This window comes from Neolamprologus multifasciatus, chromosome 1, assembly GCF_963576455.1.
Source record: "Neolamprologus multifasciatus chromosome 1, fNeoMul1.2, whole genome shotgun sequence".
In the NCBI taxonomy this organism is placed as follows: Eukaryota; Metazoa; Chordata; class Actinopteri; order Cichliformes; family Cichlidae; genus Neolamprologus; species Neolamprologus multifasciatus.
Window position 1 is genome coordinate 33,236,792 of NC_140439.1, and position 27,997 is coordinate 33,264,788.

The window sequence follows — 27,997 nt, forward strand, 5'->3', positions numbered from 1 at the left end:
GGTGATGATGAGAACCACACACAATATTTGATTTTTGCTGCTCTGGATCTTTCAATTTTTTTAAAAAAGTAATTGTTTGATGATTGCATTTTGTATTTTACAGTGAAAATCTGATATTACTCAGTTACAGTTTACAGTCTGGTTAAGCAATTAACTCAAGGTCCATTAATCCATGTTTATTCATATTATGCCATTTAAACAGAACTAGAATTTTTGAAACTTAATAATTTGTTAATTAAAATGCACATACAGATACTGTAGTTTTTGTATGGCAAATTCAATATTGAGGTAGCCCAACACTGTTATCTGTGGTCAAAATAATCCCACAAAGAGTTGTGTTGAATCCAATATAATGTTATTAGGTAGACAAAAGGTATATAACTACACTGACACAGAACCAAAATGAAACTCATGTTACTGCATATAAATATGTATTTATCTGAACACTGTTGGATAATTAAAGTACTGAAACTGTGTACCAGTGTGCAACACCGTTTGGCTCTGAAACCTCCATTTCATCCCTTTGGCCAGAAGTGACCACATAGGTGAGAGTGAAATGATAAACTATTGTCCAGTATGGGTAAGCTTGGTAGCCTGGTGCATCCATAGTATTTCTGGGTACATCACACTGATACACGCTAATTAGTACATATTAATATGCAAAGAGAATGCTGTAATTTCACTCATCAAAACTGGAGCATAGACTGGCTTTTAGTACAATTAACTGTGTTCCAAGCCATTGTGTCTGTCAGACAACAATATGCAATAAAAGGGAGCAACGCCACAAACACTAGCGGAGGCGCTGCCTATAACTAGTGGCTTAGTTGGCACCCACCTGTCACTCAAAGTAGTCTCATCATCAATATGCATAACGTCAAGCTTTAATGAAAATTACTAAAAAGAATAATAATGACAATAATATGAATAAAAAATATTACTAAAATGTAAAAGGGCGAGCTATAACAAATTTCACCCCCATGACAGAAGAAACTACATCATCTACAGTGACCAAAACTGTTGATAGCTGTAAAGTTGTAGGAATTGCAATTTTGTCTTGTATTTATATTTAACGAAAGAGCAACTTAAGCAAGTAGAGCAAAAAAAAAAAAAAAAAAAAATCAGAGGGTATTTCTATGGATGGTATGTGTTTTTTTAACAGCCTCTGTAGTAAAGCTATAGCCTAATAACTGTAACATTAGGTCTAAAGCTAGGGACCACATATTTTTCTAGTTTTATTAATTTTCCCTAAGCAAAAATTCTAAAACACCATCAGTGGCAAATTTGGCAGCAAGCAGATGTAGCAGCAGAGACGCAGTGATGTTACTGCAGGGTTTTTTTGATTACAGATATTTGAGCTGGTCATTGCAGGAAAAGCACGGGCATAATTACCGCTAACAGTGTGTCGCTTCCATTAGGATATGACAGGAAAGCATGGATGTACAAGTCCCGGAAACTTTCCACCTCAATAACAGCAGCCATTATTGATGTTATTGGAGTTTCTGCTAGCACATGTCAACATGTGTGCTATTAAAAAAGTCTATTAAAAGCACATTATTGAAATCCAGTGGAATAACTCACCGGCACTGGTTTCAGAAACTGTACAAAACCCCCACGTTAAATAACATTTCAAAACAGCATCATCCACTGCAGGATACCATCATCAGCATCATTAAAGTCCAAACATATAACTCTGACTGTAACATTGTTTGCTGTGTTGTAGCCTTTGAAGCTCAGCGTTGCATGTCAAGGCAAGCAAATAGCCCTGCAAGGGGTCTTTGACAAATAAAAAGTAGTTTATGCTTGTGTTGAAACACGCATCAGCTTTCTGCTGAGACCAGGGGCCCCAACTTTACTAGCTGTTTCATCAACATCATTAAGGAGAAAACTCACCCCAAATGTATCTTCGTCTGGTGGTCTTGGATGTGGCGGCGTAACTGCAACACAGAAGCACAAAAGCAGGCATCAGTGGCTGTGGTAGGAAAAAAACACTTTAATGACTGCAGTTTACTGCAACAGTCCTTTTAAAGTAAATATGTATAATGATTTTACACTTCATACTGTGTATTCTCAGGGAAAAAAAGTACAAAACACAGCGGATAAAAAAGAATAAGCAGGTTTTTTTTTAATCTGCAGTGGTGTTATTCCACTGCATGAACCTGTTTATGCACCCGTTATCACACTAAATAGGCGAAACATTTACACGGGTTAAAGCACAGCCTAACAGACTCGAATTAGGTGACCTGATGTGCTCTCTAGTATATATAATTGAGAGCATATTTTCAGTATCTCCATGAAGCCAAATGGTGTGATTAATGTTTTCAGATGGGTCTCACTGCCAGCTGAAAATATCCATTTGCAGTTTTCTCATTTGTGTGTGTGTTTAACATAAACTGCTGGAAATAAATAGTGTACAAATGTTGTGCCTCAAAACATAAACATAAACAGAGTTTGCCCTCCTTTTAGAAGCATTTTGACACAAACATGAAGAGTGTCGCCTTCACTCGTTTGGTTTGATCCATCAAACATTGCTCGAGACAATGTTGGCGACCAGAGTGTGTGTGTGTGTGTTTTTTAATATAAATGTTGTGGTGTTGAGTTAAAAGTCTGTAGAGGAACAAATGCATATTCAAATCTGACACCTGTCACAAGTTTCCTACCAAAGCCTGAAATTTGCTATCCAGTCAGACTCAAGTCTCACATAAAAAGTAACAAAAAGACATTGTGGAGTTTTTAGAACAGTTGAACAAAGACATGGTCGTGCTTGCACATACGAAAGACAGAATAATTACAACAAGCTGCTTAGCAATTATACACAATTATACAAGCAGAAAAAAATCAAAAGAAGGTAACACAATATTGACTGACAAATATTAAATCAGGTAAAATGAAATCAGCTGAAAAGGGCACAAAAATTATATAGCCGCACAGGACTTCAATTTTCTGTTGTACTCAGCTCAAGCTGCACAAATCCGCGGTCAGCAGGTATTTCTGAAACCAGCAGTTTAAATACTAGATGTTGCTCCTATACACACAAGAGTTTGGCATACAGGGGAGTGTCATGAGACAGAGCCATGAAATGAAATGAACTTGTGCTCTAGTCTGAGGCTTCCAGCCAGGACATCAGAGAGTAATTGTGGGCAAATTAATGGCCACATGGTAGACTGGCTGCTACTGGCTCAGACACACTGAAGTGTGAGTGTGTGTGTCCTAACTACCATCTCCCTCCAAGCCTTCATCCCTCTCTCCTCTCCTCCCTCTGCCCTCCTCTCTCCTCATCACTGTTAGTATCAGCCAGCCTGTCAGTCTCTCTTGTATGGCTGAACTCCCTCGCGCTCTGCTGCCATAATGTTTCACACTCTAAACACCTCTCCCTCACCTGCCTCACTCCCAGAAGCTGCGTGACTGTGTGCATGTATAGCAACGTGATGTCGCCGCCTGCCTCGTGCAGCTCGCCACAGGGTCAGCATCCATCCGTCTCCATCTCTGGCCATGCTGCAGCTTTATAATACACGGCTGATTAGAAAGAATGGTCTCATATGGAGATGGAAGAAGATGCTGATGAAGGTCAGAGATCAGGCGAGCCCACTTTGTTTAACAGTGAGACGGCCACAACAGCCTGAGGCCAGACAGCGCATCGCACACCGGAGATTTACGATGCGGCGAGAGTGGGCCGAAGCCATTGGTCCAGCAATATGACTGCATTTACACTACACTGCTTCCCAAACAATCGCACATCAACAGCTAACAGGGTTGGAAATTCACCTGCTTACACTGTTGCTGGTTATTTTTTAAAAACTGAATTATCTATAAGACTATCCTTTTTTTACTTACTGAAGTGAGCCTATTACAAATGTTTTTATTGTTATTTTCTGGTTTTCATGCAGCTTCTCAACCCCGAACTGTTTTCTACTATGGGAGGAAATGTCTAGAACAGGGTTATCAAACATAAGGCTTGTGGGCCAGAATTGGCCTGGAAGAGACTCCAATCCGGTCCACTGGACAGCTTTGAAAAATGTGAAGGAGGGTATAGATTTTGGACTTTTAACTCTGTTTTCATAAGTTTTGCAGCATTTCCTACTGATAAAGTGGTAAATCTGGCTCCAATGAGCAGAAAAGCTCACTATGACAGTGCATGTAATGTTTGGGAATATAGGAGAAAAACCAAAGCTTCTTCTGAAATATGAAATTTCCTGTAATAAAAAAAGGCAGAGAAGTGTCTGCTGAGACCACTGAGAGACAGCTGTCCTGGTTTAGAGACCCAACTAACAGTAACATAAGACATGGGTGTGTAAAGAATCACGTATTTGTTTAGTGTATAGAGTGATCATATGGAGTTCAATTGGATTTTTTTGTCTGGGATCCATGATTTAAATAAGGATGATAATGCCATCTGACATTAACAACACAATCAGAAAACTGAGTAGCAACACAAAGTGAACAAATTTCTCCACTGTTACCGAGTCAATTGTGCTCGTCAAACACAAGTGGTGTGTGTGCGCGCGCACATTTACCAAACAAACAGGAAAAAAACAAAGCTCAACAAAAATTTGACAGGCTTACATTTGAAAATAGACACACTCACCTTCTTCCACCGGGTCTGCAAAAGAGAAGACAGAAGAAGTCACGCTATGTCAATAAATTGACACAAGGTATTAACCTTGCAATATTGACCATAAGGAGAAATTTGCCAGTCTTTGTGGGTTTATGCCCCCTCCCTGTGAACTCAGCATGAACCGCAAGTGAACGATCTACCTGACTGAACTGTGGATGAACCCTGGCGGCTGTAAAACCAGCAGGGATCAACTGTGCAACCTGTGCCCTGTGAAGGAAGATTTTAATAAAAAGTAAATGCCCCCGACAGAATTTCCAACAGCGACGCAACCTGTGAGTCATACAACAGGTAGTTAAAAAAGAAAAGCAATCCAACAGCGATGCTCACACCCAAAAAGTGGGCCGAGCCAGCTCTTATGGGAATCAGAGAGTTACTTGGCAGCATTTTATTCTTTCCTCTTTGATTCTTATTTAAACGCAGAGGAATGAAGAAAGGCAATGCACAAACACTGAGCGCTAGTATCATTTGTATAAAGGCCTTTTCCCCATGCGTTCACTATCAATGCTGCCAAACGCACATCACTTGCCACCTAGAACGAAATGTCTATAAAAAGTTGTTATCCATTCACCTGGCTCATCGGGGTTCTCGAGGAAGTGACCATACACCGTCTTGGTGACCGTTCCCAGAGTGTTGCTGGCCTCCAGGGTATAGTTGCCATTGTTGATGTGAGTTGGGTTCTGGAAGGTCAGACAGCCCTCGAGATAGTCCTGGTAGAAGTCCATTTCGGTCCGGATGTAGTCATTTTTTATAATTTCCTTCTGTTTGTGGAACCAGCGCAGCTGGGGTTGGGGGTAACCCCGAACCGTGAATTCAATGCAGGTATCAAGCCGCTGCTCGGGCTCAGCCAGTCTCAGGATGACTGGAGGAACTGCAGTGGGAAAGGAGACATTTGAAACAATGAACACACATTCACACATGAAGGAGCAGATCAAAAGTTATTTGCTTATTAAAATCCTCATCAGTGTGCCTGTTTGGTGTTTGACATAATACAAGCCCTATGTGCTGAGAAATTTCCACAGCCCTTGGGGTGGTGAAAACCTGCACTAATTCTCTGAATAACCGTGAAAGAATACAGCAGCATATCAAACAGCGCAGGCTTGTTCTGGGGAACAATGACATTTACAGGCAGGTTTCTTTCCTGGGAGTGGCAATGAGCCTTTTACTGGGTGCTGCATGTTGCAGAAGTACATTGGATTGGATGAAGAACGAAATATAGAGAAGGTCTCTTCGGGCTTGAAATAAACTGAAAAATTTCCTCTGCGTAAACAAGCACAGAGCTCCTCTTTCCTGACATGCAGCAGCACCTCTGAATTAACAATGCAACGAGGCACTTTGTCACTTTAATATCATCAGATACATTTCATAAACAATTCATCCACCGATTTGTCGACGCAATGAGTGAATTTTGCTACTGCAGAATTAAAAGGAAATATTTGGCAGTCAGTATTACCTGGCAGTGCCTCTCTGTCACCTCCACCGCTCATACGCACACGCATTCGTGATATCACTGATAAACCTATTTATTCAATTAGATCAGGGTTGCAGGTATGATTTAACGCGGTCATTCAGCCTCACCAGCGAGTCTCCACCTGCAGTGTCACAACCGAGAGTGAGCAGTTTGTCACTGCGATCAAAGCAAGTGATTGCAAAAGAGAGCTGCTTGTCAGATTGTCAACATGTTCCAGAAATTCCCTAGCCCGACACTCTCCTAGTGTCAGAAATAGCGTCAATTCTTGTAGCTTTCTAAGACGGTCAATCTGGCTTTCACACCCACTTCATGCCTTGACTGGCCAGCTGTGCGAAGGTGAGAAAATAGGCATGGGTTCAAACTTTTCTCTCTTTCTTATTTCTTACACAATCATTTCTGCTATTTTTCCTCAAACACTGAGGTCAACTCTATGGATCCGTTCCAAGAGTGAGTCTTATCTATATCCACGTAGTAATACTTCGTCCGCATCTCCGTGATGGTTGGCCATCCAGTGATGATTTTGGAAGAGCTAAAAACGCATTTGAGCGCAGCACAGCTGTAACTGTAAACACTGCAGTCATGCTTAATTATTAGCAGTAATACACTGTGACTAATTAATTTGAAATGCCTGCCAGATAAGCTGATAATAAAAGTTACTGTCACTTTCAGCTCTGTCACTGATAGCTCATGTTTTCAATCCAAAATGATCGCCCTTTAAAGACTTGAACAAACTATTTATTGGTGTGTGAAAGCCGTCATTTAAAAAAAAATTGCTTTGGTGACAGACAATAGTGACAATGGAGTCATTCAATTGAACTAAAGGCTACGGCTTGTGTATGTGTGAACGGGATGGTGTGGGGGCGTGTGCGGAGCTGTGATTTTGAGTGCAACAAGAAAAGAGAACAGATGACAGTAAAGAAACGGAGGAGGAGGAGGAGGAGGAGGAAGGAGTGAGGGTGTCTATAGAACTATACAGCCTAAAGAGAGAAAAAAAACAGAGAGGAAGAAAAAGAAATTTTCTTGTTGATGGACAGTTAGGGACTGATCCATTTTCCCCTCAGCTCGGCTGTCAGCTCAGTCTCGGCCAATACAATATGAGTCATTACTGTGCCACATACCAGTCTGTAACTACATGGTGTCCTCGTGGTGCTCGTACAGATGACAAGCTTTGATAACTACATGCGTTTGATCAGCAAGAACACTGAATACAAGGCTAGTTGTAATGCTATCTAGTGGTAACACTGGTGGTGTATTTCAAATGCCATGTTCCAGCCAAACTACAGATACGACATCGTGGCTGGCGGTGACAGGGGAGGCAACAGCTTCATGGGACAGATATTGCTTCATAATCCCTGGGGCTAAAACCCATTGCGATTAAGTTTAACCTGTTAGAAGCAGCACCTGTACATGTAGAGCCACAGCAGGGATTCAATCACATAATTTCCCCATTAATTATCCTAATTAGAGATTACGCCCTGCTCTACCTGTACAGCTAATGAGGGAGCAGAGCTACTAATACAGGTGTAAATTAGTGCCATACTCTTAATAGAGAGCTACACTTTGGCTACGGCGCTAAAGGAGGAAAACATGTGAGTCCACGCTGCTGTAGAGCCGCTATTGTTCCACACAGCAAAAGAACAATGTGCCTGCAGAATTTGCATTGTGTTTAATTACGGTTTCACTAAAATAGGGAACTCATCTTTGAATGCAGAGAATGTCACTTGACGGCTGGTAATTTCGCTGTCAATCAGATTACTCCCTAATCAGAGAAGCAGTTTAAGCTATTTTATGACATTTCCAGAGACAATAGGCTGCACAGGGGAGGAAATGTAATTACCATCAGAGCATGTGGTGAAAAATTAATAAGTTAATTTGCAGCACCAGCAGAGTGTCAACAGGAGAGGAAAAAAAAAAGCCTGGGGATGTACATCCATAGACTGTCCATGTGGAGGAAGCCCTGAAGACTACATGGTACAAAGTCAATCTGTCATTCTAGCATGGTCCTTAGCAAGCTCTGCTCCAGTAGGGAGTGTTTGAATTGGTGACAAATCTCCCCTGTCCTGTAGCATGATGCATCGCAAACAGCTACAATAGATTGAGTTCTACAAGAGGAGGCTTGCTACAAAGAGAAGGATGCCAGGCACCTTTGATTAATACTGGCTTTGAATACACTGTCCCAAATCTGCCCGGAGCCAATCCACTGGGTAAACTTATGTAAGAGCTCAAGTATATACTGTAACTCATGGTTGGGATATTAGAAATACGTTCGAGTGGTTACCAAATCATTGCTTTATCATAGCTGAGGGTGAGACTCCTTTCTCCTTTTCTTTCCACTCAGATCAAGGCAGAGCTTTCATGCGGGCTGGAGGGTATATTCTTGCTAATTAGCTACATCAATTTCACTTGGTTTGTAGCTGTGCAACACCTCATTGCATTCTAAATGTACCTGCATAATTTGGCTGTTCTGCTTGATAAAGAAGTCCCCCCCCGTTTTAAATTATTCTCTCAGACAGTCAGTGTCATTAATACATGATATATTCTGTCCCCAACATAAGCCCATCAAAGCTGCCATGAAAGACATTTTACGCAAAAGAAAACCACCAAGAATTCTTGGCTCCAAGCATTCATACTGCCCACACTTGATTTAAAGTTTTAATTAAAATGAGGTATTTTATAGAGCAATTTATTATATTTTTGCGTTTTGGCTGATTAAGCATCAGAACAATTCCACATATCTTTGCATTTTTATTAATCCACAGTGTTCGGCTAAGGAACTCCTTTTTCAAAATGTATAGGCTCATAATACATACATTTACTGCATACATATACTTTTAATGCTTACATTTATTCATTATGTCTTTAAAAAAAGATAATAAGAGCAGTATTACATGTGCTATACACTTATTAGTCGCTACAATTTTAGGACTGGCACAGAATTTACTATCACATCGACTATTATGTGCTATAAAGTTTCTGCAAACAGTTCAAATGCCATTTTATCGCTGATACTTTAAATTTTTTTATCTTTTATTAAACTGGATTATTAATTGCACCAAATCTTGCAGATTTTATACCAAACCATGACAGTCCCCAGACAAGCTGATGGCCTCCAGTGTAGATAAACCACTTGCACAGTGGTAGGTAACAAGATTTCATTCCAAGTAATCACTAAACCAGCAGGCTTCACTGATTAATGTCTTCAACAACAGAGCAACATAATTCCAAATTTTAAGCATCTGAGTCTTGGTTAGAAGGTCCATGACAAGTGAGGAAATAAGATTTAATAACCAAGAAACAACTACTGAGGGACACAATACAAATGTTATGGTGGCTTCAGTCAAGTGTTAAGTATTCCTGTTATAGCTGGGTTAATTGGGGTTGTTTCCCTCTAACCGAGCAAACAACATGATAGATTAACATTTTTTTAAGCCATGCTAGCAGCATAGCTTTGGGCTCACCACTTGTGTCCACATGAAAATAACTCAACAACTGCTGGAGGGAAGATAATAATTTTTTGTACAAAAAGAGTCCTGCTGAATATGATATTTCCCAAATCTTCATCTTCTGCAATCTTCAGATGGAAATACATTCTGATTTCTTAGAAACTGACAACTGACATTCATGTTCCCCTGAAGATTATATAACATTTTTTTTCCATTTTAGTTTGCTTTCCCAAACATTCCCATTCTCATCTGATGCTCTTTGTCTTGACAGCTGATTATGGAAAGTTAGCATGCTGCCACAGTAACAAAAACAATCAAAAACTGTGAAACGTTGTCAAAACTTTAGCAGGTTAAAGTTAGCTGCCAAAAAGGTTGAAGGCTCTTATACCATGTTTTCATCTAGTGCTGACATGTTATCTCTATGCAGAGAAATTATCTGGATTCCAGCATTTGATTCATGCCTCTTTGCATTACAACTTATATTCTGTATGTTGACTGACTTTACGGATTTTAATTATCTGCTAATCCTTATTATTTACAACCATATGCATTTCTGAAAAAGCATAAAGCTGATTATGGTTAGACTATTTTTTTTCCCGCAAATACAATTCCTCTTCTGCTCTCCACACAGACTGTTTAACGGCACACAAACCCTCTACTCAAGTGTTATTGGTCAAAATTCCTCAAACTAGTGGACTAAAAACATAAACAAGGAAGCTTAAGGTACTATTTTTTTACACCTTGCCTACAGATTCTGTATATTCATATGCAGCTATCTGCTTATTGAGATTGCACCGCTGTCTCTCGCAGGTGTACAGAATGGGTTTGTTGCAGTGTTGTATTAAGATTTGCCCAATGAAAGATTAAAACAGCACTGCCTGTTACCCCATGCATGTGTCGTTCCTAATATGCGAAATATGGGAGGCAGATCATTGATTGGATCAGGAGTTAATCAGATGTTGTGACCCCATTTAATCTGTAGTGAAAACAATAACCAATCAGGCAGAAATTCTGGCAGAGTTAGGTGACCTGTCAACTTACAGGTTAGATTTGATTTCCTAAGAGAAGAGGCCAGGCTTTACAGAATACTTCTACATTTGGCTTAGATCCAAACACAGTGAGAGCCTGAACACCTCCAATTTTTGGACAAAACTTCAAGCCTTTAGCATCTGTTTCAGTTAAATGATCTGGCTACAGATCTTAATAACTGAAAATGAAAATTAGTCAGCGTAAAAGAAAATCAGCATGTCTTTTCGCTGTAGCAACACATTTTCCTTAACATTTGACATAAAATCACCCAACTCAGAGCTTAACTGCAAATTGAAAGCAAAGGTTTAAAAAAAACAGAATTAAAACGGCCCCTATACTTCTTTTTTTTGTTAATTGCTCTATGTTCTTGTTGTCATTGTTTACTGGTAATATTTTTCCACAGTGTGCACACTATATTCATCTTTTTTAAATAAAAACTGAACGCGGTTGTTATTCTTAATGTCCCACCATTAACCTCGATGATATTAAACATAAACAGCCATGCAGATTAGGATATTAGTCAAACTAATTAGTCATAATAGCCAACTATTTTATTACAACATACTTACCTTCACTTAATATGGGCAGCATTAATATAGACTATGAATGGCAAAGCACTACAAAGCTTTACTTAGTAAGGCAATAATTTTCTCTTTACGCAATAATGCAAATGTGCATACATTAATGTGTCAGTGTGTTTACAGTGGGGCTAAAAATCTCCTGCTACAGTGCCTGGACAGAGTTTCAATCGTATTTCAATCACAGGAAGCGTCCAACTTACACTGTACGTTGAGCTGGATGGAAGAATTGGTCATCCCCACCACGTTCTCTGCGATGCAGGTCAGCTGGAAGTTGTTGTCATCTCGGCTGATGTTGAAAAGAGTGAGGTTGATCGAGTGGATGTTGGGCCAATATACGTTTGACTAAGGGAAAAGTGTGAGAGGCACAGAGAAAACAGAGGCATTTAGGTACCTGAAAGATATACTGTACAGCTAATACCATTATACCAGTGGGTTTTAAATCTTTAATTACTTAATTAAAATGAAAGTTAATTATTCATTAGTTAAATTCCTGTGGAAGGAAACGTAATAAAGTCAAGAACTACTTGATACGTGTGGGAATTAATCACTTCCCTGTCTGATTTCACTGGCATAGATCTAGCATGGCAGGAAGAATGTAAAGAGCAATATTATCAAATTTTGCAGTACCTGGACTAATTACCGCCCATTAGGAATCTAATGGTGAAATGCAATCATGCTTCCTTTCTTGCTTTTAGCTGTTCAGGCTCTTACTCCCAAACCCTTCACTCATCCCGATACAGCATCCTTCTACCCTAAAACATCAAGCCTGAGGCTGAAGTAGCTTTCATCTGTAAAGTCACTGCAAGCATTAAAGACACAGATGACAAATACAGTCACACAGCAATTTCAGAGACTCCTGTTCTTTTCTTCTTGCTGTTTATCTCTGCAGTCGTTATTGCTGCGACGTCCCTGGGGCCTTTCTCGGGGAGCGAGATTAGTGCAAATCTGATAACCTTTACTGCACATCTAATCACAGAATCATAGGTTAATCTTGGACCTGGTAAAAACAAAAAGTCTATCCACATAGTAAATAGTTTTAGGTTTCCCTGTCAACATCATCTAAGTGCAAAGACATTATTAGCAGTGAACCAATCAGATTGTTAAACTTGTTCCTGTTTCTTTGTTATACATAGAATATATAGAAAATTGTAGATGATTTATCTTTTTAACCTACTTTTTTTTGGTTCTTCAGCATTTGCTTAAAATTTATCTGAAACTTCTGTCAGGCCAATGAGTCTTGCAGCTTAATCCTACAAGAGTGTGCGCTTACTGACATCTCAATTTACCACTGAGGCCTTTCAAGGTGAACTACATACCTGAACTAATTTTGTGTTACAAGTAATTTATGAATCTGAAACTCCAATGTGCATAAAATACAATACAAGCACCAATAATTAAAGTATAGAAGTTTAGTGCAATGCAAAACAAAATATGAGGTGTAGCAGTGAAGGAGAAATCAATCATTAGATTGTGCTCAAAGAATTAAGTTATCATAATGAGAATTAACAGGATTATTTCAGCTTAATAACTGTATATTAGCCTGAAGCAATGTTTGAAAAGCAGGCAAAAAGAAAAACATTGCTAAAATTTGTTGGTGTAAGGCAATGTAATTAATTAAAAAAAAATCTTTAATATGTTTGCTGTTTTTAGTATATATGCATGTCTAACCAGGTGTGTGTTGATGGAATGCAGGCCGCTGACAGTCCAGTCTACTTCAGGCAGCGGTGATCCGGATCCGTTACAGCTCACCGTCACATTGTCACCCTCCATCACCAAAACACTGCTGTGGCTCACACTGATCTCTGGTAAGTCTGAAAACACACACGTATACACACGTTACTGCACGCCTGTCGCCATCGGGGTCTACATACTTTCACACCAAATCAATTAATCACTTTTCATTAATGTGATAAAATTAGTACAAAGGAAGCAGCGGGACACACATCCAGATACAAACACTCACACGCTTGCACAGTGTCACAGGGATGAGTCACCGCCAGGAGATAATACTGCAGAGACTCCAGCCTCTGTCAGAATCAACGCACTGCTCCTCACATCAGATTCACCCTCTGAACTCTGTCACACCTCCTCCCTTTCCTGTCTCAACTACTCTCCTTGCTTCTCTTCTCATTCCTCTAATTCACCTTTAACCCCTCCCTTCCTTCCTTCCCCTGCTTTCGTGTTGCTTTGTCGTCAGCCAATCTGCTTTTTTCTGCCTTACTCCTCTTCTTACCACCCCTCCCTCTGCTGCTTCTTCTTTCTTTTTATTTTTTTTTCTCCTTTCTAATCACAGACCTCACCTTTCCCTCCTCCTCTTACACTTACCACAGTTGTGGATGTACATGTTCTCCAGTCGTATCTTGGTGGCTCCATTTCTGCAGTACAACTGCTGTGTGTTAAGCTTTGCTTCTCCTCTTTGATGCCACAACTGGATCCAACGGATGTCACAGCCGCAGTCGAACACCACACCATCCAGACGCCTTAGAAATAAGCATAATTAATATCAGTAACAGACGGAATAAAACACACGGTGAGCAGTTACAGCAATATCACAACAACATAAAGAACCTTAACAACAACATAAAAACAAAAAATGTATTATTACACAAATAGCAGCTAATGTTGCTAAACCTATAGTTTTTTCACATGTGATTTGCATGAAAATAGCAGCAGTACCAGAAACAAAGAATATATAGCATGCATCTTCCCAAAATAATAAAATACACCACGTGTAGTTCACAGAAACACAGATGTATCCTTACACAACTATTACACTCACAGACAAACAAATGTAATTATCACAGCAGTACAACTGAATTATCTGCAGTGGCTTCGTGCTAAAACGGTAGCCTGCTGTTCAGGAGTGAAGTAAAATATTTTTAGAAGTGTGAACAACCCAGAGGTGTTTAAGGTGTTTTAGTCAGGCAGTGCAAGCACAGGAAGCCCAAATGTTGCACATATTTTAAAATCATTCTATATAGATAGAAGTTTGCACATGCAATACGAAACACTAACAGCCAAAAACAAATGCTACAAAAATCATAAGGGAGCTTAAATTACTATAATTTTAGCAGTCATTATTTGTGCTTGTGGGTTATATAAAAAAAAATCTTTGTAGGGCAGGAAAGGGTTATACATATCTCAGAAAGTAATCATTTTAAAAATCAATGGTAAACCTTCAGTACCTGTCACTGGAGGTAAAACACATTACTGCCAAGCTCTGCATGAGCAACAAGGCTTGAGGCAATACAACACCATGCAAGGAAAACGAGAGGAACATTTTTACCACAATCTCAATCTAATCAGCGAGCAAATTAACATCAATCACAGATCAATTGATAGCGACTGATCAAACAATATCCACCACAGACGTACCTTTTCTAATGTTTTGTAAAAGTCAAATTAATTTGAGTCAACAGACAAGACGAAAAACAACGAATGGCTGTACTGAAGGATTCAAATGTGAAGAGGTCAAAGGTCAGAGCAGTGTTCCGGCTATCAGTCTCAGGCTGCATTAGCGTCAGACAGCTATCACGAGGTTCCACTGTGCATACGTTTCAGTCTCACAGACGGGTGCACCAAAGGGCCACATTATTCAACACAGTATGCCACCTCTGCATTTTGCATATGTCCAATTTGGAAGCTGTGATTGGTCAATTTAGTCAAGATGAATGCCTGTCCAAATGCCCTTGACAAAGGTCAATAAGATATTGCAGAAAGCATGAATAATGTATGGACTATGTCTACCACTCAGTATAAAGTAATGAGAATAGATTCCCACAGGTGGATCTCAGTTATTATCACCTGCCCACTGGATCTTATACTGTATCCCTATATGTCACCATGTGACAGCTAACTCACTGAGCCCACTGGTCCTTCCACCGTACCAGCCAACTGTAAACTTAATTTCCCTTTAATTACAGCAGCAGAAAACCTATTCAAAAATATTAACACTTATTAGCAGTAAACATATATAATTATATTTGACATTTAGTCACTCACATTTTTATCATTATACTTTCACCTATATAAAAAAAAAAATGCTAGACGGGCTATTTTTTTCCAATGTGTGATAAAGTAAGAGTGAGAAAGGCCACAGGTGAATTAATTCATTTAATACTGTACAATGCTGCCAAGCTTTGTTGTTGAGAAAAGTTAAATACTTAAAATTTACTAACTAATAATGCCACTTTCATTACAGTTATTAATTTGATTATTAACTGATATTCCAAATCAATATTTTAGTGTATTTTATAAAATACCACTGTTGAGGTGTTTAATAACATGTTAAGATTTACCCACTACTACCACGGATGGCTGCTGGTTACATTTACCATTGCAGGTGTAGCTTTTTTGCTTTTTCTTGATTCAATTTCTATGTGGAACGTTTGAAGGGAAGATTAAGTTGCAGGATTTTTATCACTTATATATTCAGCTAAAAAAAAAAGAAAAATAGTACCAAATATATATTCATTCTCGACAACTGCTATGCTTATGAAAGAGCCTTCATCTGGTTCCCTTCCAATATGAAAAACTGCAATAAAAAGGAACTAAAAAGGATATTCCTACATTTTAACACTGCAGGTTTGCTCTCAGGTAACATCTCGAGCAGAAAATCTATCTTTCTTACTGAAGCGTTAAGACAAAGTACTCACACTAAGATGCCAAGAAGATTATAAATAAAATAAAATTGATTGTATTCACTTAGATGTTGATCTTCGTTTACTGTAAGATGTTTTATTTAATGGTGCTTTTCCTCCAACAAAATTACTTTAGAAAAATTCAACAGCTTATAAAGCCAATTCTAAACTCTGAGGACAATAACCGCCTCAGAATCATAATTCGAACTGTAGTACAAACCATAGCTCGGATTTCTTTTCAGGACACATTTAGGGAAAGACAGGTACCTCCCCGCATCATGGTGCTGAAGAGAATTTCAAGGTTAAAGGTTTTCATTTAACGCTGAGCAAGCTGAACCACAAGGGATCAAAGCTCACCAGAGTAGGGCGGCCGAGGCTTTCCCTCTTGTACTGTAATTATGGTCATTATTAACAAGAACCACCACCTCAATACATTACCCACTATTCCTCTGGGTAAAGCTGATCGGCGCCTGTACAGATACAGCTGAAAAATGAGGGATGTCAAACCTAAATGGGAAAGCAGAAACCCGGCATTTCAAATGTGTGCCCAGCCTGTGCACTACAGTAACAAAGAACCATTTGAGTTTAGAGTGCTCCCATCTAAACAAGCAATAAGACAACAGGAAAAAAAAAGACAGCAAACTGACAGCTGGAAGCTGATACATGTCTGAAGGAGAGCAGATTAGACTTAGAAAAGAACAAAAGCAAACAGCAGTGTGACCCCAGATATAGAGACTAACAGCATGGCGTTTCCTTCAAGCTGGCTAACGATCCACCCTGCTACTCCAGAGAGGAGGTAATGATCACCACCGGAGGCTGTTTTTCTGGGAAATGTACACACAGGTGCTTTAGCTGAGGAGCCGTGGATCACAAGCAATGATAAGCCATATACTGCATTGTTGTTCGCGTGCTTTGATCTCAGCTTGAATGCACTGCTTCCTCTCCTTTTACTGGAGGAATTATTTTAAGTTTTTAAATCCTGTGTGTTTAATAAATCGCCTTATTTGGCTTATTTTTACCACAGTGCTGAGCCGCCGGGTTTGACTAGGTGTTGTTGTTCCTGGCTTTGTGGTAATTCAGTACAAAGATGTTAGTCTATAAATGCTCGGGTTACCGGTTTAACTGGCTTTTGCTTACTTCAGCTACAGATGTTAATGTCGCCAAGAAGAAATGCAATATTTAGCTGACTTCTAGCTAAACCACTTTACTGATAACAAAATGAAATGGCTGAGTGGAGGATAGTATGAGGGTATTTACGGTAACAGTTATTGCCATTTGGATGCCTTTTTTTACCATAAAAAGGTAAACTGTTACAAGACACGCCAAACAATGACCCTAAAACTTTTTTTTGTCTTTGGAAGGACACAAACATGTAGGACTAACATACTTAGCTCTGTTATATCTCAAGTCAGCATGAGTACTGCTGCATACAGTGCAGTGTAACCATCACCTCCAAACACTCGAGTGCAGAACACTGTACTCCTCAGTGGTTAGTATCTTGGCTACATAGTAGAAAACAAGCGACAAAAAGTATTTGGTCAGTAGGAGGAAGATAACATGTTGATGCCACTCAAAGCTTGTTTTTTTTGTTTGTTTGTTTTGTTAACAAGGCCTTGTATTGTTCATGTACTGCATTTTGGTATTGTTTGGTGCGTGTGCAAGATGGTGGTGTTGATTCATTTAACCCTTTAAGACCTACCATAGAACCAAGTCCGCCAGAGCTTATATTATATTTTTACATGCTGTAGTTCCATTTTTGGGAGCATTTCAAGTTGCTATACATCAATACAACTATTATAGCCCAGATTTTAATAATATGTCTGCATTAAGTGCATAGTAACTACATAAATTGCAAAAAAGTGCAATAAACTACAAAAAGATTGAAAATCGTTTTTTGTTTTTTTAACATATATTTCTAGAGAAATTTAAGAGGCTTATCCCTCAAAACTGTAAATACAAAAAAGTTGCACAAAATAGTTTCCTACCACAGGAAATTTATTTTGAGTTTCTTCATAGTTTTATTTTTGAAATACACCAATTATAATATACTGCAGGAAAAACGAAAATAAATATTATGTTGCAAATTTGCAAATAAAGAGCATGTGCATCAAAATAAACTATTTCCAGCAGTGCAATATGAGTCCTAAGCATCCCAGAAACGACACAAAGTCATAAAGTCAAACATAACTTTTAAAAACACCAGTATAGGCTCATGAGGCCCAGATGGTAAAAAGAAACTATATTACCGCAAAAATGACATCACTTTCGGTTTCAGGCAGGTAATGGCGGACATGCAAAAGTTCGTGCTGACGTGTATTCCAACGTAGGAAGTGTTATGAACAGCTGATCGGATCGGCAAAGCGTGTTTCTGGAATATTATGTTTTTGTTGCTGCAAGTGCTTTTTATGCAGTTTTTGCAAAGCTATATGTGGAAGGAAACTGACCTAGGACAAGCTGATGGCATAAGATGTACGTACAACTCCTCCGGTTTCATATGCAAAAAAAATTATTGCGCTAGCTCACGTGGTTGCAGAGCTACCGGGATTTAAAAATAGTTACGCAAAACGGAGCGTGCCCGCTCTGACCGGCTTTAAAGGGTTAAGGAATCTAGTGAAATGTAGCAACGCAGTTTTTGAGTCATTTCAAGTGATTTTTGCCAGATATCAGAAAAATTACATTATAATTTACAGCATAGTAGAATGAATAGTATACTAGTATACTAAAGTATAGTATACTAAATGAAGTATCTAATATGAGATGGAGTGTTACTTTTATTTCCATAGAAGTAGCTGTAAGTATGCTAGGTTACCTCAGAAAAGCATTTTTCAGAAGCTGTGTGAATGTTATTATGCAGTATTGTATAATTTACTTGAGAAGCAGCTCTTAGCAGTTCTCAGATAATTCTTATACATTCACATTTTTCACACTTCAGACACATTCCCGTAGAGCAAAACTATGCGTAAAGAGTGCAGGGAGGAAAACAAGAGTGCTTGACATGTTTACGATGCTGTGCCAAGAAGAGCAGTGGAATGAAGACTGGATTTCAACACAGATGCTCTTTTGCATGGATTAACAACAAGGATGCAACATGTAGCTTAAGCTACAGTCTGCTAGCATGAATTAAGCTTTCATGCATTAAACACACATTAAACTTGCTTTAAGTTTTAAATCTTCTGGTTATCATGTTATCATGTACTGTACTAGAGGCAAAAGTTTGGCAGGCTTTTTGCTTTTATTATATAATAAATGGCCTTTATTTATTGATTTTCAGTAACATTATTCTGATTTTTTTGTCTCCAATTTTCATGCAGAGCATTCGTTGCTGTTGTTTTTCTGCACGTCACTTCACATAGATCACTTGTCAATCAAACTGTGTGGTGAGTATTGTCATTATTATTGTTATTATTACAGCACGGAAAAGAGATAATCGAGCTGTCATGCCATCAGATTGGATTGGATAGTCTTGAAGAAGTTGACTGACAAACAGACGTCTATTCAAAAGCATTGGGTCCAGTAAATAGATGTTGTATGAACTGGTCTCAAATCAGCAGTGCACTGTTTGTTGACCTCAGCAAAAATGTCTTGTTGTGTAGCAGAAAGTGGATAAAGTCTTGACACAGGGTAGTATAAAGTATTCAGGGAGAATAAATGTCAAAAAACGGAAAAATGAACAGTCGACTCAAACAAAGCCAGATTTACAACAAGCATTTTCCCCTGAACACTTGCTTTTAGCACACTCCGCTAAGTGTGCATCATCGTTTCTTCACGCTCCTGTTTGCTGCTGGACCGCTTCCATCATTCTCACGCTGCATCTTTTGCTTATGTCATGGATAAAGTGGCATGCTGCAAATAAATAAATCACTGTTTTGTCTCGTCGTTGCTTTTCTTTAAAGTTGCACTGATCTGGTCAGTCAGTGTCCCTGCAGCTTTTCTCTCGCTGCCTTACCCTTTTATTTTCTTTTTCAAGCCACTAAGGGATAATTTGTCTCAAGAGACAAACCTGATTTTGGCTTATCGACAACAGCTCCTGCACAGCAATCGTGGAGAGGAGTGGGGACACCCGAGACATGTCAGGGAAGGCTACACGTAGGAAAAATGGACAAAGTGAGCAAGAGCTTAAGGTGTTTTTCCCAGTTTCAGTTTGGCTTATTTTTTCTTCAGCTGCTATTTTCATGAAACGCTTTTATGATTGTAGTATTTGTGGTGAAAGATGTATGCAATACCCCTTTATAGGCTGGCATCTATATAGTACTGTCATTACTGTCATTTGCTTTAATGGATAGCTTTTATTTTACTACCTGTAGCCTGAACACTTCTATGCTTATTATTCCAGTACACCCTCTTAAAATAATGTTGTTTTGACTGCCAGAATCCATGCCTTCTTTGCACCTGCTTCGCCTAATGTGCTTAAAGAGCAGCCAGACAGAGACCGCTTTGTCAACCCACAGCAAATGTATATTTTCATTTTTATATTATTTCCAGCTGTTTTTAGTAATAAAGATTTTCAGTGGTTCACTGGTGTAACAAATGAAGTACTTCAAAGGAGCAACCAAATGAGTAAATGGGCAACTATATTGCTTACAACTTTACTGTATCATATAATTACACTATCAGCTTTAAGTCATCATAATAAACAGGAAATTACTCTGCTCATTTCACACAGCACATTTTCATTCTTGGCTTCTATTAGAGTAGCCTTACATGAGTCACAGTTCAGACACTCCTCGTTTAGTTTATACTGAGCTTTGGTGTAGCTCTGTCACTCGACGTGGAGTTTTAGCTCCTCCCCCTCGGTCAGATTAAGCATGTTCTGACATCAACAGGAAAATTGATATTTTCTTTCTCTCATTTTAGCAACCCACAAAACTTACACCCAACATCTGGCACAAAGTGAGAAAGTCTGATGGAATAAATTAGAATTTTGTAGCTTTACCAATGTGTAACAATTTTGACATCAGAGAATGCAAATTAATAACAAAATATTCACACTTAATGCTAAGAGAAAAAAAAAATAGTATGACCGATCTAAATATAAATCATTAACAACAAATCTGTTGCTTATTATGCCAGTGAACAAGTGATAAAATAAGCAAATTATTAGCTTTACTACCACCCAATCCCTCCTAGACACTCACTATTTGGAAAAACACAACCAGGCCAGCATTTTCAAATTAACACATGGCAGGCCATTTTGTAAAAGTGTTGTTTACAGGGCACAAAAACACTGTTTGGGAAGAGAATGGAAACTGAAAGGGAAAAAATCTGAAATAAATTCAACCCTTAACATTCAACCTCAATGTTACTAAAAACAACTAAAAGCTTAGAAGCATTTTGTTTGTTTGACTCAGTTTAAAGTGAAAACTGTGATTTAACAAGTGCGTGCCCCTATGGTGAAAAGGCAGGAAAGGATTGTTTTATTTTTGTGCACATTTGATTATAATTAAGGAACTATTGTTGCAGAGTTACTGGTATCCTGGAATAGTTTATACCCCTTGAATCATGATGCTTTATCATTTCAAGGAATATATGACTTTTCAAATTTAATTGAGAGTAGGCTGATGACTCTAAAAATACAGCACCTCGATTTAGCAGCAACAGTTTTAAGGGGTTCGGTTTGGGCTCTACTATTTTGCTGTTTGTTACATTCTCCTGAAATTCAGAAACAGGCTTTGGTCTTTTCTGCTTCTCGTGAATTTTTTAGACACACAGACTGGTGAATGAGCAGACTTTGATACTAGCTGTTTTCAGATTCCTCAACTGAAAATCTGTACATGATTTCCTTAAAACCCGAGCTTGAGGTGTGACCCTGAAAACACGATTTGTGACATCACGCCTTATTCAGAAATCCTCAGAACTTTCCCAACTCTAATATTAAAAAATGCACCATGTATATTTTCATATTTTTGTACTGATACACAGATGTTTCGCTGAGGGTGAATCCATCTAAACAATTTTAACTTAGACACAAAATATGATTCAAAGCAGAACATGTTCATCTATTACCAAACATCTGATGGGAACCTTTAATATTATGTATTTAGCTTTTAATTCAATTTTAACTTACTGGCTTTAATCAAACCTCTCTAAATACCTTAAGTGTGCATCATCACAGATATGGTGGAAAGTAAACGTACAGATAATCAGTATACATTGAAATAACGATTTATACTACCACAAATGCAAAGTGCATTTTAATCGCGTCAAGTGAGAGCTTCTGTCATGCTGCCGTGGGATTGTTTCCTGTATACCATTACAATTACTCACATTTTAATTGTATAAATGTCATGTAAAAGCGGTTGGGCTTTCAGTTTTTAGGTATTCATGTATCTGACAGTTTTCTTCACTGTATGTGAGGCAGGGTAATTATTACACAGGTGTAAACACACACTCGTGAGCTTGGTATGACTGTTTAAATGTTTAAGCGGGCCAGTTATGCTCATTCAGATCCATATTTTTATTCTTGGACTTTACTAGAGGAGATTTGCATATTTTACAGCTCAAAATAATTCATATTTTTCACTTTTATTCATCATTTTATTAACATACTGGGAATTGATTGATTGAATTGAGGAACTGCACCATCTGAAACCATATTAATCATTTTAGTTTCCTTCCCTTTAAGGCCACCCTGCCTTTAAGCCAACTATCTTGAGATTGGCTGCTTTTCCCAAACAGAAGGTTGACTAGTGTAGGGCTTGCTGCTCAAAGCCAGATCGGTGTACCTGATATCCCCTCTCAATAACATCACACAGAGCCAAGTGTAGAAAAAATAAATCTCAGAAACCAAGTTATTATAGTATGAAAAGGGAGATTTGGCTCACAGGCTTGTACATATGCTCTTCTCATTTTTGAAACTTTGGCCATTGTAACAGAATATGATGGAAAATGCAGAAAAAGCACAATAGATCCACATAACCTAAACTGGTTTTGATGTATGTAAGCATACAAAGCGTGCTACAGGCGATAAAGTAAATTTCCTCCAGCTGTCCTGTGTCAAACTAAGAGATTGACCCAAACTAAAAGATGACCCTACAACAGTTAAGACATCATCTGGTGTGACAGAGTTTTTTCAGCCAAGTGTTAAGTGTCTTTATGCCCCACCAGTAGTTCAGAGGTATTGTTTTAAAAGGGAAAGGCCTTGTATTTTAAATTTTTACTCGTGGCTGCTTTTACAAAGATCTGTGTTGACAACTTGACACGTTGTCTTCCCTCTGCACAGATTGTACCCAGCAGTCTGAGTTTCAGAGCATGTGGTGACCTCTTGAAAGTCTAGGCCACTGCTGCCCCCAGTCAAGTCTTTTCCACCGCATTTAACATTTTAATACTCCTTTACCCTCATGTGAGTCAGTCTTTGATGTTTCTGAAAAGTCCATGTAAATGTCATGCATTTAAGTAAGTCTGTCCTGAGTGCAACTAGGTCCTAATAAAACGAAGGTTAAACTTTAGCAATTTACCTGTCATGCTGCTCTTGGGAATTCGGCATTTAATTCTTTCTAATCACCTGGCAGCCATATCACAAGATTACCAGTTTGATCCATTCATACTTCACACATACTCAAAGAAAATTCCATTTTGCAGCGAGAGGTGTGAATGTTTGACTTTGCGTCGGCCGCTGCTTCCCTGAGAGTTGGGATTAAAGAGCCGCTAACAGAATAAAGGGATTCGAGAGGCGTGTCGCCTCAGGCAGATCGCGTCAGCTGCTAAAGAAGGAGAATATTTGCAACCGTTGTATGACTTATGATTGGCTGGGTTTGCACCACATCGCAGTAGCTCCAGTCCTTTGGCTAAAGGGCACACAGACAAAAAGGCAGAGCCGATTATCTGTGTCTCATCCAGAGGCAGCACACAGCAGACATCCATTGTATGGCTTCAATGTGATGTCGAAGCCTTTCACAGGAGTCACAAAAGACTTGAGATTATTGAGATTTCCCTGATAGTATTGCCATTGTTACTGATATTAAGATATTGCAAGGAGTGTGAAATATCTGTGCAACCAACCTGCAAACCAAAGTAACTGTTTTAGAGTTACACTTTAGTGGGCTTGATAAGAAGTGTTTGATAAGAGTAAACACACTGAATGATAACAACTCCTTCACCCTCTTCAGTTTTCCAATGTTGTCTCATTGTAATGGGTCCACTGTAATATTTGGTGAATGAGGTGCAGGTTCAACGTATCTGAACCACGGCAAGCTACTGAAAATGTAGAGGGTGTTTGAGGTTAACAGGAGTCATGCCTCCATGTTAAAGCAGCTGTTGCGCACCACTTTCTACTGACGGAAACATGCTTTACACCAGTTTAATTATGTGTAAAGCAGCACTCAGAAGCAGGAAATGCAGCGTTTAATTCCAAACTTGGCAAATCAGTGCTCCTTTGATGAAACTGTGTTGCTTAATGGTGTTGTCAGTGAGTACTTTTATCGCCTTTTTTGTATCACCTTCCTGGTCAGCGTTTGATCTGTATTAATTAAATTCTTTTTTTAAAAAAACTGTTATTTGCACGTGCCATGTGGTACGCATCATTTCCCCCCTTTATTCTCATTCACAACAACTTGTGAAAGCAATCAGAGCAATGTTTTAAGTAGCAGTAATGATACATACAATGAATTAACCAACAGAGACGCTGTTATTTTAAAGCTTGTAAAGGACTTCCAGGCTTAAATTAAACCATTTTCACATTTCCTATTCATTGCAGGTCACTGTCACCACTGTGTTGCAGCTTTGAAATTGGTTCACTTTCATTGTTAAAAAAAAAGAATGAAATATAATTACAATAACAGTGCCTAGAGTGACTGAGATAACACGGTTTAGCGACACCGTCGTGGCAAAGGGCCACGCTCTCCTTTCGTCACATAAAACGGAAATTATTTCAGCCGGTTTGATCTTCCTCTATTTACATAATATCAGTGTGGTTGAGCAGCACGGGTGGGCATTTATCATTGATACTGCATTTGGAAATATTCTAATAATTAAAGGCAATAGCTGTCCGGTGAGCAGGATTCATTTGGCATGATTGAATGATTGGCACTTTCCAAGCCAATTTGGTTTCGGGTGACCATACAGACACGGTAAAGAGAGTAATGATGTCAGGGACACGTCGCCAGCTCATGATAGAGTGACTCATTTCCTATTAGCAAGGCCTGATTCCACATGGTTTCCTTTTTGCATAACGCCTCGACCCACGTCTGTGCCGCCACGCCACTTCGACTGACACCTCTTAACTAAACACACAAAATGGAATAGACATAAGCCCTCACTCCTCATCAGCATTCAGTAGAAACACGGGCATCACCCTGGCCCTGCTTTTCATGTAGGAAAACAAAGACACCATTTGTACGCATCTAGAATGGTTGCTTAAGAAGAAATAGGATTGCACATCAGAGCAAATTGTGCCCTGTGAGCTGTAACAGTGATTTGGTTCAGGAAGAAACCGCGCTTACTATTTTACTCTGCTTTGTGCGATTTACATTGTGATTTCAGGTCATTTAATTGTTGAATTACACAGCAGCCTTCAGTGTTTACTTAGGGAAAAAGTTCTGGATCTTGTGAGTGAAATTAAAGCTACAATGTATAATATATTACTAAAAAAAAGTGCATTATGTGCTGTTGCTGTGCTGCTGTTTGTTATTTATGGCAAAAAGAGAAATAAGATTTATTCTGCAGTTTTGGCTATTAGTTTCTTTGCAGATGAATCTTATGCAGGTTTCTATATATACAGTATTGGTCTAGTTAAACTACATGTTGTTAAATTTTTTTGCAGCCTGGGCGACTGGAGAAAAGATTTTTCAGTGAAATCTCTCATAATTCATGCATCCATCCATCCATCCATGCATGCATGCATATCTGGGTCTGGGTCGGGCAGCGTCTAATAAGAGATGCCCGGACCTCCCTTTCCCCACTCACTGGCCACACCACGGCGTTCCCAAGCCAGCCAAGAGATGTAATCTCTTGATTCTGACCCTAATTGGACATGCCAGAAACACCTCAACCAGACGGCGCCAAATAACTTAATCTCAGCCAACCTTTTCTGGCAGAAAAATGCTACAGATTTACAATAGTATGCAACTTCTTAAAAAAGGGCTATTCCGGTTACTGAATATGCTTACTTAAAGCCCCCGGAGATTTTGACTTAACTTTGCTTTTTAAGGATTTCTTTAGAACATAATGCATTCATGAATAAATAAAGCCAAGGTTAAAAAATGATGAGTTGACACAGAGAGAAAAACACAAATAGAGAAATCTCTCGTGAAAAAGACAAAAAATACTGCTCATGTGGGATCCCAGGTTTTCAAGGCCTTTAATAATCATTTGGAAAGCTATATTTTTTTGAAAATTGTGAAAAAAACTTTGAAAAAGATATTTTATATATAAGTTAGACCCTGTATGAGTAATAAGATGAGCCAAATGCCAAACTAGATTGAGAACTGGACAGCTGGTAAGACAACAAATGTGAAGAATTACCGTTTTCAGTCAGGAATAAAATTCACAACCCAATAACAGGCACAAAGAGGGATTCAGAGACCCATCTGCCTCCAATGCGGGCCCACAGTGAGACGACACTTGTGCAGCTCTGTTATAGGGTATGGTGTGAGCTGCTTCCTACACAGAACAAAAAACATCTCTCCGTAATATTGGTGAGTCCTGCAAGTGTGAGGGATACGTTTGAAGCTAAATGTCCAAAATGCAAGCCTACAACATAAATGTTTGTAGGGCTATCCCTCTGCTCTGCTGTTTGCAGTGTACGACCAGAGATCAGCATTGTGTCGTGCTCTCTGTGGACCTGCTCTGCTTCTACCTCTGAAAATAGCACAATAAGGAGGCCTGCTTGAAATAGCCTTGTATCACATCCTGCTATACCACAGTTTTATATGCCAGGAGGCGCATATGAGGAGCGCAAGCGTTCGGGGAGCAGCTAAGGTTCATATGATGGACAGCGCTGACAGGCGTAATGATGTGTAAATTACAAGCGGGTCCACATCGCAATGTTCTCCCTGGTGGTGAAAGAGCAAACTCATTTCATAAACACAATGATCGCTAAAATATTCATAACAAACAAGGAAACAGGGTCAGACTCCCTTCTCCTACCAGGCCATTAAATTTCCTTTGTGCACGTTAATTAAGTCAACAAATGACTTATAAGATCACAGTGCCACTATAGTGCCTATAGGGCCAGTCTTCTGCATGCGCTCCGACAAATTAGAGGTTTTGTGCAACAAAGACAGGAATTATAATGGTATGCGGTGAAGACAATTTGTATTGAGGCTGATAGTACGTAGGGAGCAGTGATAAAGTGCTGTAATAAAATACAAACAAAAGGCAGCGAGACAGATCAGACGAGACTTACAGCTCTTGGAGTTGGAGGTGCTGGAAGAGCTGCCATGACAGAGTGGTGAGAGGATTCTTTGACAAGTTTCTGTAGAAGAAAGAAAAACAAAAGGAATGTTAAATTGAGTTATTTTATGTGAATTATTTTAGGTCCCTGCCTTGATGTCATGTTTGTTCTGCTTTTGTACAGTTTCTTTTGTTCTATTTCCGAGGTCTTTTAGTTCCAGAAACCCAATGGCAAAGCTTTGTAGGGTCATTTTGACATTTTTCTCCCCCTTTTAAGCTAAAGGGAAACTTTTAGTCTCTTTGGGTTTTTTTGCGATGTTCTATATTTATTTTTAAACAGATAAAACTGGCATTTTCCCATCAATCTAGAAGCAATGAACTATAAGCACAAGTTTATGCCTTTATAGATGTTTGCAAATTTATAATTTAAGACCGAAATTTTTAAATCCCTCATTTAAGCATTCAGAACCGTACCTGAATACACAGAAGGAGCCATAATGGCAGCAATGACTCTACAGGCTTTGAATTCAGTTAATGTTAGGAAAAAACATAATGCTTTTTTTTTTTTTTTCTTTTCATAAATAAAATGTTTTGCAATGCCAAAACAAGTCACAAAATGGGAAATGGCCTGTATTTGTAAAGCACTTTTACTAGTCCCTAAGTACCCCAAAGTGCTTTACACATCCAGTCATCCACCCATTCACACACTGGTGATGGCAAGCTACATTGTAGCCACAGCCACCCTGGGGCGCGCTGACAGAGGCGAGGCTGCCGGACACTGGCGCCACCGGGCCCTCTGACCACCACCAGTAGGCAACGGGTGAAGTGTCTTGCCCAAGGACACAACGACCGAGACTGTCCAAGCCGGGGGTCGAACCGGCAACCTTCCGAATACA

The 27,997-nt window shown here is 39.1% G+C and overlaps 1 protein-coding gene and 1 pseudogene across 3 annotated transcripts in view; both read right to left on the reverse strand.

Annotated features, from left to right (window-relative positions):
• The window catches only part of ntrk3b (neurotrophic tyrosine kinase, receptor, type 3b), a 246,509-nt gene that overhangs the window by 110,375 nt on the left and 108,137 nt on the right, over nt 1-27,997 (reverse strand). Inside the window, exons 4-10 of one of the 2 annotated variants that reach the window (XM_085135735.1) lie at nt 27,115-27,183; nt 13,459-13,613; nt 12,802-12,944; nt 11,334-11,475; nt 5,181-5,480; nt 4,583-4,597; nt 1,891-1,934 (exon numbers count right to left, since the gene is read on the reverse strand). In XM_085135735.1, coding sequence (XP_084991861.1) covers nt 1,891-1,934; nt 4,583-4,597; nt 5,181-5,480; nt 11,334-11,475; nt 12,802-12,944; nt 13,459-13,613; nt 27,115-27,183 — 868 coding nt within the window. The remainder of the gene's footprint in view (nt 1-1,890; nt 1,935-4,582; nt 4,598-5,180; nt 5,481-11,333; nt 11,476-12,801; nt 12,945-13,458; nt 13,614-27,114; nt 27,184-27,997) is intronic. The other variant, XM_085135813.1, reaches the window with a different exon arrangement.
• Nucleotides 1-27,997, reverse strand: part of LOC146526115 (uncharacterized) — a 152,491-nt pseudogene that overhangs the window by 86,477 nt on the left and 38,017 nt on the right. The gene's annotated exons all lie outside the window — the stretch shown is intronic.